Here is a 14,872-nt window from a genome sequence, read left to right on the forward strand (position 1 = left end):
TGGAGTTATAATTTGTTGTATTACACAAATATTAGGTCATTGAAATATCATTGAGACAACTTATTGCACTTCTTCGTGTGAATGGCTTCTTCCATAAAAATGGTCTCATCCAATATATTTTGCGATGTTTTTAGTTTCTTCCACACTATTGGTCACTATTTTCACATAAACCCACAAGAGAAATTCATGTAAACAATTATTCAAAATTCACAATGCCAAAGAATAGACAAATATACCATCAAGATGACATAAGATGTACCCTAGAAAAACCCTCAAGAGTGAAAAACCCACCCTTGAAAAGTATCCACACTCAATGTATTATCTCATGAACAAACAATACATCTATAGAGTCTCCGTGAATTCCTCTAAAGCATCAAGCTTTGTACATGCACTCCATGTGAAACAAGCAAATAAGAATCATTTAACCGCACTTCCAAATCCATGCTTGCTCTCCTCACATGCGCAACCTACAAAAGACTTCAATCTAGTCTTTTAGCCAAAATAGCCAACTAGCCAACCCCAACAACTAATGTACTTGCTTTTATATAAATTAACTTTCACAAAACCACCAAGTGTCATTACATAAATCATGTGACTAACACCATTAGCTTACAAAACCATTTACCCCCTCATTTACTTTTAAGTACTAAGTTTACCCAATATTAAATATTTTCTCAATGTGCAAACCGACATTAATTATTTATCCCAATGTTACATGCAGCACACAAAATGGCCGTAAGATTGTCTAATCCATCTGATGCATGCATACCTAGAAACCCTAGGTGCGCCATAAATAATATTAATTTTTACATTATAACATCATGCAAGCTGAATAACATACCTTTTCCCCACACGTATCACCTAATCAATTTTGTGTATACCTCTGAAAGAAGTTCGAGGCAATGTGCAATGCAAGGGGCCCAAAAATGTGATGGATGCATCTCCTAAACTAGTTTCCCTCCTACCAAGTATGCCGCTATATCACCAGCTACAGTTTGGATCATTTTTTTGCACCCACCTCTAATACAAACTCCTCCAACCTCAAACTCATTTTCTACATTCTTGACCTTATTAGAGGCATCTATGGACTTTAGAGCAGTTATCATTCAAAACTGCTAGAAAGTTGACCAGGGTGCAATTTTTTCCATTTGGCCACTCATCGAAAAGTATGGTGCGTTGAAACTTGCACCATTGTTTCCTTTGTTCTTCCAAAACTAATTTTACATTTGTAACAACATTCTAGAGAAACCACCCAATTAAGTAATGTGGAATTGGTTCCTTGTACCCTTTCCTTGCAACTATCAACATTGTGGCCAAATACTCCCAATATGGTCTCTTTCCCATGTTAAATGGGAGATTATTGTAGTACTCATAATTTGCACAAGCCTTATCTACTTTAACATGCATCTCTTTGTTCCACATTGTACCTTGAAGCAAAAGTTATGTTCTAGGTGTGTTTCGAGATATAGAAAAGCTCTATGAATGGGTTCTACTTGAGCTAGATGAGGTGGAAGTGTTGCAAATGCATGGACCATGAGTAGAACCCACAATCCCTTTCATATTTGTCTGTTTTTGTTGGCAATTTGGATTAATGGCTATTGCTATCGTTGCATTTTCTCTCATCCTCTCTAATTTCTTCTGCTTAATGTATACTAGTTTGATATTTATAAAATCAGAAAAAAATCTAACGCAGCATGTATAAGAACTAAAAACAATGTTTAAAATAAAAAAAATATATATATATTTTTATCGGTGAAAGCACTAGGATTTTTAGCCTGTCCCTATCTCTAGGTGAGGCCACAAATGGGAGGCCTCATCCCCGGCATTCACAATTGGCCATCCTCCTCCTCCTTCTTGGCATTAACACCTGGACATCCATTTCTCCTCTTGTCTCTCCACCACTAGAACGTCCTCCTGGACATCCTATCCTACACGCCGACCTTATATCTCCTACCACTAGAAACACATCCACAATGATAGCCCATAACTGGCATGAACGCTGTGTGAGACAAGCAGGGGTTTGAAACTTGGTCGGACCGTTAACAATGCAACCACTTAATCATCACACTATAGGATGAACCCCTTAAAATTAAAAAATATTGAATTTGAATTGAAGCATAAAATTAAACTAACATAAAATGCATGCCAAATGTAGTTGAGTAACAATAGCATTAAATAATTTAAGCAAAATACAATTTTGGATATGTTTACGGTAAAGCTTCTAAAATCTGAGAGATAAGCTGCTTTATGAATGAATTTATTTACTTTTCCTTCCAATTAAGAACTAGTTTCATATCTTTTAGATACAAAGTGTTTGAATTAGAGTTCCGTGACTCGTGGCGAGTCACACGAGTCAGCGGGCCGGGTGACCCCTACTGGGTCACGGTGACCCTGACTTGGGCTCGGATGGGTCAGGGGGCGTGACTCGCCTGACTCGCCGAGTCAACGAGTCACTCCCTGACTCGCTGACGTCACTTAAAAAAGTGCAGTCAAAAAAACCATAACATAGAAGATGACATATGGTGAGCGCAACTGGAGCATGTTCGAGCACATCCACTCGAAGAGGCGAAATAGATTGTCTGTGGAGAGGTTGAATGATCTAGTCTTTGTTCATTACAACCTCTGTCTCAGGACCAAACAGATTTTGGATGCTGACTCCTCTCCAATCACTCTAGAGGAAGTCGACCCTGAGTCCGATTGGCTCACTAAGTCCACCGCTCCAGTCTTCACTGACGAGGACCTTGAGTGGGTTGACCAGGTAGACAGAGAGGCTGAGGCTGTGGCTATGGTAGAGGAGGAGGATAAAGCACGATCAGGCACAACACCTATGGCTACTCAGACTGGCACATCACAGGCAGAGACTATGGCTACTCAGTCATCCAGGACCTACCTTAGATGCCTTTCTAGGAGGCAGATAGACGAGGCTGAGCCAGAGCCTGAGCCATAGACTTGTTTTTGTTTACACTTTACAGTTACATATATGTTTGGGAACATTTGAAGTCATGGATTTTATATACATTGGACAACATTTATAACTCTATATATCTATGTTTTCTAATTCCTTAAGCTACAATTTACATTTCTACGCATGTGATGGATGTATGTTTATGTATGTGATCAAATTAGCTTCTATTTGATGATGTTATAGTGTCTTTAAGCTTAATTCAATAATGGGTGTATGAAACAAGTTTTAAATCGTTAAAAATCTCTAAATTTCAAGGGTTTTCTTATTTTGCCGAGTTCGAGCCGAGTCAGCCTTGCCGAGTTAGAGCCGAGTCCGAGTTTGGGAAGTTTGGTTTGAATAGCTCATAATGTTGGGAACTCTGACTCAATAACTAAATATTTTTCCTCTCTGGTTTATCACAATAAGTTGATGCCAAATTTAGTAGCACAAGAATAATTTCTATTCATCCTTTGGCATAACTATTAAGAATATATTAACGAAAAGACATATGACCTTCTTAAAACCTTGACGTTCATGCCTGCTATGGAAGATCAGGCAAGCTCTGCATGGCATGTATTCCATTGATTTGTACTCATTATAAAATATTGATTAAAATGGATTCATATTTTAATCCACTAATTGGATGACAAGGGGAGCAACACGGTTGGCTTCTAAAACTTTTATGGATGATTTACAGTATTCTGTAGATAAGAACCTATAATTATCATTTCTCATACACATATATGTGAGACATCTATTATCTATACTACTAGAATTTCAAACTTTGTATCATTCTGTTTCCAATATTTCAGTGCTTGGAGAAACTTGGTGAAATCTTTTAATGTCTGCACATTTTGTTTTCTATTTTATAGTTTATTTTGAGGCTATAATCATAGTCCTTTACTAACTATTTTTGTAATCAATGAAATAGGGACTGTGGAGGGGTAATGTCCCAGCACTTCTGATGGTAATGCCCTATACAGCAATACAGTTTGCTTTTCTACACAAATTCAAGTCATTTGTGGCAGGATCCACCAAGTCAGGTCTGAATCACCTCTAATCCATGTACAATGTATTCCAAAAGAAATTTATTTCTTGTCTTGGGAAATGACTATATGTGTGTTTTCCAAGATATTATTTTTTTTTCTGAAATATACAGTATTACATGCAATCAACATAGTATTCGCTTCATTTAAAAGAGTCATAGTTAATCTGACTGTCAAAATAATTTATTCAGAATAGTTGATTACAATTTGGATTTTTATTCAACTTTTCGTTCAAAAAGCTCTAATGCATTAAATCAAGTGTTTTTCGAAGTCCCTGGGATGGGGAAATATGGGGATGTGAGCATGAGCTTTTGGAGATGGCAGAGGGATGGCTATTTAAACAATGTTACAGGGTAAATACAATGTTCTTTATTGGAAAACATCTTTCTCCTATGTCACTCTTTGCAATTTAATGAATCAGGTTGGAAAGCATATAGTAAGAGGACTTATCAACTTAATGTATACAATTTTTCAATCTCTTTGTTATCCGAAGCCATATTTTTTTAATGTTTTGGGTGTGGATCTTGGATCTTACAACATGGCATTCACCCAAGTCAGAAAAGTCCTCTAGAGAAGATATATTATGTTAATGCACAACGGAGCCAAAACAAAGAAAGAAAATCTTAATAACAATTGTACTCTCTGCCTTGCAATTCATTAAGAAAGATCATAACATGCGCTACATTTTCCACTCCAATATGTTGGATTGGTTTTGTGGAGATACGTGTATTGCAATTTGATGATCAGTTTGTACACAAATATTGACAGCCTTAAAAGAAGATGGTACTTTACAAAGACTTTATTCTGAGAAACATATGATGCTCTGTTTTCTAACGTGCTACAATCCATCACTGATAAATTTTAATGATGTGTCTAAATTTCTCCTCTAACTTTATGGTTTACTTCAATAATGAAGAACACAAAGCCATCTCCTTACTTGAATTTCTTGTTCTCAATTTCTTGTAGGATCTACATATGTTGCACTTCCTACAATTGCAATAACACTGGATCAGCTACATCAAAAGATAGCACTCTAACAACACAACAAAAAGCAAGTTTCATTTCAATATTTCTCCGAAATTTGGGAATGGGTGAGTAGGATTTTGAAGACAGCCAAAGTTTATTAGATTCTGGGGATAATAGGGGGATGACTGTTAAAACAAGATTTGAAAATTTAAAATACGTAGAAATAAAAAAAATGAAACAAAGGAAGAAGAAACATTAAAGACTAAAGATGGTAACAATACTTTCAACAGATTGATAGTTATAATCAAACATAATATGACGCATGACTTATACTGACAAATGCAAAGAAATGTTGGGTCATGCATAGCATATAGGTAGTAGGTACACTGCAATAAACTTTAGTTTTGAAGTCATCATTTGGTGGGCACCTCAAAACTACTCATCACTAATCTGTCCAACATGTTGATATGATAATCAAACATAATATGGAGCATGGTTAATAGGAAAAATGCCAAAAAAGGAATGTTAGGTCATGCATGCTACATTAAGAAACAAGCTTTAGTTTTGAAGTCATCATTTGATGAACACGTCAGAAACTACTCTTTAATAGAATTATTGGACTCAAAGCTAGCTGCCTCTTATAACAAGATCATAATTGGCTCTACATCTTGGTCTTCATCAATCTACACCAGGTCATCAAAATTTACATGCCATTTTGCTCCTAGGATCTTTTTAAATTAAGGTGTCCTGGAATCAATGAGGCGCAAGGCATTGTGTGCAATGACAAGCTTATTTGCTCTCCTAGAGGTAGGTTGTTTCCTCTTAAGTTATATGTCAACAAATTCCTCTCAGTAGTTGAGGAACTAAAAACCTTCCAGAAGAATCAATGCCAAGTAGGTGTGGTGGTTGTAAATAAATATTTGCACCATCTTTGCATATGCCACAACCTTCTTGACCCACCAAATTTCACCAATGTCCTTGAGTGCATTGTTCATGGCATTCATACAACATGGGGTCCAATTGTTGTGCTTGTAGGTGAACCCAAGTAATTTTCCTATTGCTCTACACAAGTGTTGTATTGATAACTACCTATACTATATTGCAAGTATGAAACTCCCCAATGGCATCTCTTAAGGTCTAGGATTTTCTTACATGAAGCTATGCTATTGATGAGTCTTTGTCTAATATCTGCTCAGCCATAATCATTATACTACAGTAACAAGAAACCCATGTGGCCTTCATCTCCTCTGTCAGAACCTTTACCTTGGATTATTGTTCATCCAAGATGGTGATTTTCTATTTTGTCTCGTAGAGGCTCACAATTACTTTCCCTACTTTAGGCATAGCCTTCTTGGAATAATGAGAGCGAGAGCAATGGAATGGAATGCCATTAACAAGAAGAGTTTGCCAATGGAATCATTTGCCTTGTCTCGAGCTTGTGCATTCAACATGTTCTTGAATGGATTAGTAGATGAAGCCATTCTCTTTCTTTTTACTCTTAATTTCCATTTCACTTATCTCAAAAGATGGAACTATATAAAGTGGAACAAAAAAATTTCCTAGAAGACCTAGAAGACCTACAAGAAGGGTTTGGCATAGATAGAGTGGAGAAATATGATGCAATCTAATAAATTTGGACCTTTGATCAAGTACGACATTCTCACAAACTCCACCCTTTGCATTGAATTTGGTGATGCTGCTCTTTGAGTTGTCATACAAAATATTGCATTTCCAATGGCAACTCCCTCTGCATTTAGTGTTTTTTTTGTAGCAATGATAGTGGATAACTGTCAAAAAGGTTCTGTTTTGGTTATAAGGTCCCTTAGAAGGGGAATCAAAATTCGTGGCACTTGCAATTGAACTTTCATTTTGTGTTGCTTCTTCCCCTTGTGCAACCTCTTTGTTTGCACTATCCATTTCCTCCATTACCTCATAATCCTTGTCTTTCTAACTAATGTTGGCACTGCAAAAACCGAATAGCAATTTAAACCAAAAAAATTAGCAAGGTGAACTCAAAAAGCAGCATCATGTTTTGCCCATCTAAAGTTCTCTTTTATTTTTAATATTGCTAATCATTTACAAATATTCTACTCAAATGAGCATCAACATGAGACCAATACAAGCTCTTGCGAGCACAACCATGAGACTAATATTAACTCCTTTTGAGCAACAACTCTAGAAATCATGCACGGAATACCAAGAGTCAACTTAGAAATCCACTTATTTAGAAACCACCTCCACATTAGAAGCCAAGTATGGAAGACCAAGAGTCACCAATTAGAATTCCATATTAGATGTCCCATTGGAATTTGAACTTGGGTGTCCACATTGAGAACATAATGCTTTAACCAATTAATCACAATTCCTTGGACAAAGAGTTTATTTTCTAAAGTTATATTGTAAGGAATTAAAAAACAAAACTTGGGGCAAGTACCAAAACAAAACAGCAACACATTAAACCTAAGTCACAACATTCAGCGAATTTCATGGTTGAAATTCGAATTTTGCTGAATTTCAAATATGTATACATTTTTTGTTGAGGTTTGGCTATTTATTTGTATGGAAACAATGTCAATTTGTCCGTTGAAGTAAAAATTTAGAAAGTGCTTTTTTACTGGTTTTGGAATGTCTCCGACCAATTCCTTTTATAAACGCTGCTCTGTGACCTCCTCCAACGCACAACTCAGTCTTGAGTGATAAAATTTAATCTGGAGCTAGAAGTTGAGTTGGCGAGTAGCTGAGTATTGAGACTAGTCGAAAATTTCATCACTTGACCTTGTGGCGGACTGAGAGAGAAGTTTGAACTGCTGCTGCTGCCGCCACCATGTCTAGGAGAGACGCTTTCATAGCACTCTTGAATTCCCGCCAAACTCCTGCCTCTGTTGTGTCCAGCCATGTATTTATTGGATTGTTTTAGGTTTCATTTTTTTAGAATTTGATACACTTTATTTTCTACATCTATTAATATATTTTACAAAACTTATAGACTATATTGATATATTTTGAAATTTTAATAATATAATTATATAAATTTTAAAATGTTATCTTTAATTGGGTATATATTATTATCTTAAAAAAATGTTATATTAAATTAAATTAAAATACAATTAAAATATATTATATTAAGTTGAATTTTATAAACATATTTATTTATTTTTATTATCATTTTATAACTTCTAAAGTCTTGACTTTTGATTCACAATAGTGATTTGACATGTTTCTTAAAACTTTTTTATCAATTATATTCTTCTTGTAAAATTGTTTTTAAACTGAAACTGAAATAACAATGCAAAGCAATCACGTAAGGAACAGCTGCACAAGATTTGACGTGGAAACCCAAGATGGGAAAAACCACGGTGAGTAACTCTGCTAGGATCTACTGTCCTAATCCAGCCTCACAGTTAAAATCAAATACAATCTTTAAACTGAAACTGAAATAACAATGCAAAGCAATCACAGAAGGAACAGCTGCACAAGATTTGACATGGAAACCCAAGATGGGAAAAACCACGGTGAGTAACTCTGCTAGGATCTACTGTCCTAATCCAGCATCACAGTTAAAATCAAATACAATCTGTAAGGGCACCAACCCTAAGAAGTCACCAAATCCCTATCTTAAGAGCACCAACTCCTATCTTAAGAGCACCAACTCTTTCAACCCCTTAACTTTTCAAACCAAGCACCAACTTAGCCCTTTTACAGTACCAAATTTGTGAAAAGAAAAACTGAATCACATCGATATCATTGATTCATTTAAATTATCTTCATCCAAATAGCAGTATATATCATAAAGTCAGATTGTCATAATCTTATTGTCTCCACTCTTCAGATAGAAAGCATCACAAAGATCTGCAAGCTTGAAATGATTTGAAACTGATTGCAGCCTGTAAGTACAAAACTTTGTAAACCAAAATTGAATGCTTTTGTCTGTTAAACCAAGATATGTGTTCAGATCAATACTTTTCAGAGACCCTGATTTATACAAATTACACTTCAATTTTTGAACTTACTTTTTACACAAATCCAGAATAAGCAGTTTCAATCTGAATAATTAAACAAGTAACTTCAGTTTGGTTGTTAAGCTAAAGTATCCAACTTGACCACTGAAACAATCACTTTCAATCTGAATATTGACCAATAAGTTCAATCTGATTGCAATCTGAATATGTATCTCAAAACAATGGTATCCTTCAATGAACTCTCTGCAAACTGAAAACTGATTATCCTTGTTTGTTAAATCAATAAGGACTGTAATTGAAATTCTAAATATGTATCAAATGGTTCCTTCCAAGATACAAGTTCTGAATAAACACAAAATTATGATCACATTGTTATATACCTGATTGCAAGTCTTTGCACTTTCAGTTCTTATTCTGAATCAGATTCAGAACTGTCTTCAATGTCTATTCAACACGCTCAGAATTGTCTTCAACACATCTCACCAAAGAAATATACATAGGACACTATTCAGTATCAATTTATAACACTTTCTCAACCTTACAGCTCTATGAACATTGTGCAAACAACTTTTCAGATTATGAAAGATATTTTTTATCCTTCAGATTAAGTTCTCACAGAAACACATTCCAATTTATTTCCTGCACTTACACATTTTTCTATATTTGCATGCCCTCTTGACCTTTAAACAATGCATATATAGTATGTGAATGCAGGTTTGGGAAGTTAGAACTGTCATCATAAATACCTCATGGTTCGAACTGCTTTCAACTAACCATAATAAACTGTTCATAAACCAAAACATTTTCAAAGACTTGTCAGTCAAAAAAGTCATAGAAATAAGAATAAGAATTTTATTTTATTTTGCTTGTTAAATTGCAGGGATTTTTAGCCTGGTCTGCACCAGGAGAGGCCACAAGGGGGACCTCTTCCCTGAACCGAACACTCCTCCTCCATCACCAATGCACTCCCTACTCTCTCTACTTCACTCTCCACCTCTCCTTCTCCACCTTCTCTTCTCCTCCCTTGCCTTTCCAACTCCACCACTCCTCCTCCACCTTCTCTTCTCCTCCCCTTCCTGCTAACTCCATCTCTCCTCCACCACCTCTCTTCTCCTCCCTGCCTACCAACTCCGCTGCACTACATTATCGTCGACTACCTGCTACCACCAACCAACCACTCCTGACCTGGTATGTCTAATCTTCTTTGATCCCTCCATCGCCTACCCGCTCCACACCTCCTGTCTCCATCGTTGCACCACCTACTACCTCCGGTCACCTTCATTGCTCCACCAACGCCTTCCTCCCTGCCTACTAGCTCCGTCCCTCCTTTTTCCCCTCTTCTACCCTCCTTCCTCTGCTACCATCTCCTCACTGCCTCTGCACCACCCTGCGACCAGTCCAACCATCTGCTGCATCCCATCCGTTCCTTCCATCCTCTGTGGCCTCCTTTGCTGGACACCGACTATCGAAATTGCCACAGGGGAGCTCAACGGTCACCACCAATATTTGGCAAGGGTGGAATTCGAACACAGGACCGTTGTATTTCCATGGTTCGTAGCCACCACTGCGTTGCGGGCTCATGCCCGAAATAAGAATATTAATTAGTTGTAACTGAAAACAGTTACAACTTTTAACTCCCATTCAAACTTATTAGAATAATATCTTAGTTATTAATTATTAATGGTCAATATTGTATGATATTGTAAATATTAGGAGTTTCTAATTTTGTTTCTATTATCGTCTGTTTCTTAATAGAAACATCAATCTCTTGTAACTCTATAAATGATCTTTCGATCATTCATTTAATCAATTCAATTTTTACCATTTATTTGTGTAATATGGTATCAGAGCTGTTGTCCTCATTTTTGTTTCCAAAAATGAAGTGTAAAGTTATTTCAATTTTAATTAAAGAACAAGTTATGAACTATGAATGCTATATATGGATATGAGGAATTATGTCAATGTCTAATAATTCTGATTTTTATCTGCAGGTCTGAAGGAGAGAGATCATTTAATATTTTCTATGTCTTCTCCAAATGAATTCAATTGGCATATATACCATTTAGGCAACCGGTCAATTGGTGTATTGACTGGTCATGCCTTTTAGGCATGACCGATCAATGCACCCATTGATCGGTGCCTTTACAGTTATACCATTAACACAATGCTGGTTATCGGTTCAAAAACCCCCGATAGCATATTGTAATATCATAATATAATAACTGATCAATTCAATGAATTGGTTCATATAAACACCGATGATTCAAAGTGCACGATGTATATAATCCAACCAGTGCATTTGTTAACCAATGTTAATGCCAAATGAAGCGGTGTATTCATTAAACCCGATAACAAATATGCCCGATAACAGATGTGAATCGGTGCCAATGTTTATGCACCCGATAGCAAGTATTTATCGGCGAATTTAACCCGATAACTTATAGCATTTAATATGCTATCGGGTTGTTAGCCCGATAGCATAATGATAAGCAATGTTTGTACAATCCGATAATCATATGCAATATAAATCAGACATGAAGCATGTAGATAAATAATAGAACAAGGAAGGTTAGGAAGATCTTATCTTGCATAAGCTACCATGCATTAACATTCCCTCTTAGCTTTGGAAGATAGATAAGGCAACCTGCATCACATTTCCTTTTCATAACTAAGATAATGTCAGTCAGCAAAAATCATTTATACATGAGAAGTACCATCAAGACATATGATACAAAATAGAAGAACATCACCTGAGCATGTGACATAAAGTATTATTTTAACATGTGATAAAAGTAAGAGAATCATCACCTGATCATGTGAGAAATCACCAAAACATGTGATCTGTAAGATTCATCAAGATATCACCTAACACGTGATATCAGTATTGCCTAACACGCAATACTTAAGGATAAGTCTATGAGAAAGGTTAGTTTCTCATCATATCCAAGTTGTGATAAGTGCAATAACATTTATAAATGTTTATCACAACATAGTCATGGCACATCCATGACTTACCAGAGATCCAACATGATCAATGGTTGAGATATCACCTACACGTGATATCAGTATTGCCTAACACGCAATACAAGGATAACCATATGAGAAGTGCTTAAGTTCTCATCATATCCAAGTTGTGATAATGCAATAACATTTGTACAAATGTTGTATCACAACATAGTCATGGCACATCCATGACTTACCAGTGATCCAACATGATTACTCGTTTGACTATCATAAGATCGTCACCTTATGATGTCTACATACAAGTGTTCAGTATTTGAGAGATCGTCACCTCTTAGATATGAACATAGGTGGCAAGAAGCCAAGAGATAGTCCAAACATGACAAAGAAGTTTACACCTTAAACATCTTAAATATATGTAAGTATAGATTACAAAGCAGGTTACCTTTCTATCATACCTAAACCCTTTCTGAAGTGATCAACCTTCACTCTGGAAAGTGGTTTGGTCAGAATATCTGCAGTCTGATCTCTTGTACACACATATTTTTAACTTTATCACATTCCTGTCAACCATATCTCGTACATAGTGATATGGAATCTCAATATGTTTGGACCTATCATGAAATACTGGATTTACAGAGAGTTTTATACAGCTTTGATTATCACACTGAATGACTGTAGGTTTCATAGGTTCTCCAAATAATCCCACGAGCAATTTCCTTAGCCATACTGCTTCTCGGGCAGCCATTGAAGCTGCAATATATTTAGCCTCTGTGGAACTCTGAGCTACTGAAGATTGTTTTCTGCTGATCCAGGATATCATGGCTGACCCTAAACTGAAGCAGCACCCTGAAGTGCTCTATCTGTCAGTCACACTACTAGCCCAATCTGAATCTGTAAATCCATGTAGATCTATGTCAACCTTTTCATATTTAAGACCAATCTTTAGGGTACCTTGTAGATATCTCATTATATGCTTTATTGCAACCAGGTGTATCTCCTTAGGTTCACACATGAACTGACTTAAGGCATTAACAGCATAGCAGATATTTGGCCTTGTATTTACTAGATACATCAAGGACCCAATCATCTGCCTGTATTGAGTGGGGTCAGTAGGTCTTGATTCTGCTGCTGCTTCTTTAAGTTTATGGAAGTTGGTTTCCATAGGAGAGGTCATGGGTTTGCAGTTTAGCATTCCAAATCTTGTCAATATGTCCAAGGTGTACTTCCCTTGGTTCAGTACAATATTATCAGAATTCTGCCATACTTCCAATCCTAGGCAGTAATGAAGAAGCCCCAAGTCTTTCATATCAAATTTTGTGGATAGATCTTTCTTGCATTGATCTATTAGGTGATCATCTCCTGTGATTAATAAGTCATCAACATATAAAATTAATATTAACATATCACCTTTATTTCTTTTGAGGTAGAGATTAGGATCTGCATCATTCTTAGAGAAACCCAGCTTTGAGAGATAGGTGTCAATTCTTTCATACCAGGCTCTGGGAGCCTGTTTGAGCCCGTAAAGAGCTTTCTTGAGTCTACACACATGAGACTTTGCATCATGAATTTCAAACCCTTTAGGTTGCTCTAAGTAGACTTCTTCCACGATCTCGCCATTTAGGAATGCTGTCTTAACATCCATCTGATGTACCTTCCACCCCTTTGCTGCTGCAATGGCTAGGACAACTCTTACTGATGTGTACCTGGCAATAGGTGCAAATGTTTCTTCGTAATCTATTCCTTCCTTCTGTGAGAACCCTCTAGCTACAAATCTGGCCTTGTGTTTTTCAATACTGCCATCTGCAGCATGCTTGATTTTAAACAACCATTTAGAAGACACAACAGACTTCTTGGTTGGCCTAGGAACAATCTCCCAAACATCATTCTTCATAATGGACTGATATTCTTCAGTCATGGCATCTATCCATACTTGATGTTTGAGTGCATCCGAAACATTGTTAGGTTCAGCTTTAGAGAGATCATTCATAAGTGCAACATAGTTGATGAATTTATTAGGCCTCTTGCTTTCCCTGAAGGTTCCTGAAGGAGCAGCGAACTTCTGAGCTTCTGCTATAGTTTTGGTGGCCCATAGTGGTCTTTTCTTGCAATTATCTATAGGTGGGTCTTGTGTTTCACTTATAGTTTCCTCAAGATACTCCTTTTGAAGCTCAGGAGTAGGATTATGAATTTCAGGTTCTATTGTATTTTGGGCCCTTTTGAAGGCTAAATCTTCTTCGAAGATTACATCCCTACTGAGTTCAATATTTCTTTGCCCTTGTACATAGATTCTGTAGGCTTTAGAAGTTTCACTGTATCCTACAAGTATTCCCCTTTTTCCAGAGGGTTCTAGTTTTAGTCTTTTCTCTTTAGGTACATGAATATAGACCGGACACCCAAATATCCTAAGATGGCTGATATCTGGTTTTGTCTTGGTAAAGACTTCCTCAAGAGTTTTATCTTCAAGGTGTGAATGAGGACATCTATTTTGTATGTATATAGCAGTGTTAGTTGCTTCTGCCCAAAGGTTCAAGTTTAGATTTTGATCTAGTATCATGGCTTTGGCAGCTTCTACTATGGTCCTATTTTTCCTTTCAATTACTCCATTTTGTTGTGGATTATAAGGTATTGTCAACTCCCTCTTAATCCCATAATTTTTACAAAAGTCTTTAAATAGTCCTGATGTGTATTCCCCCCCATTGTCAGTTCTTAAGGTTTTAATTTTGTTTTCAGAGAGATTTTCTGTTAATGTTTTAAACTCTTTAAACCTACTTAGGATCTCTTCTGATTCTTTACATTTCAGAAAGTAGATCCACGTCTTCCTAGAGTAGTCATCAACAAAAATTACATAGTACAAAAATCCTCCTAGCGAGGGTATGGACATAGGTCCACATACATCAGAATGAATTAACTCCAAAACTTTGCTAGTTTTCCTAGTACTATTCTGAAATGTATTTTTGGTATGTTTACCTAAGGCACACCCTTTGCATGCCTCT

General features: G+C 36.4%; 1 protein-coding gene across 1 annotated transcript in view; it reads left to right on the forward strand.

Moving 5' to 3' along the window:
- LOC131033842 (mitochondrial thiamine diphosphate carrier 2) overlaps positions 1-14,872 on the forward strand; it is a 119,281-nt gene that overhangs the window by 45,242 nt on the left and 59,167 nt on the right. Inside the window, exon 3 of the mRNA XM_057965134.2 lies at positions 3,876-3,987. Within this exon, the coding sequence (XP_057821117.2) occupies positions 3,876-3,987 (112 nt within the window). The remainder of the gene's footprint in view (positions 1-3,875; positions 3,988-14,872) is intronic.

The sequence above is a fragment of the Cryptomeria japonica genome, chromosome 9, assembly GCF_030272615.1.
Source record: "Cryptomeria japonica chromosome 9, Sugi_1.0, whole genome shotgun sequence".
Taxonomy (NCBI): domain Eukaryota; kingdom Viridiplantae; phylum Streptophyta; class Pinopsida; order Cupressales; family Cupressaceae; genus Cryptomeria; species Cryptomeria japonica.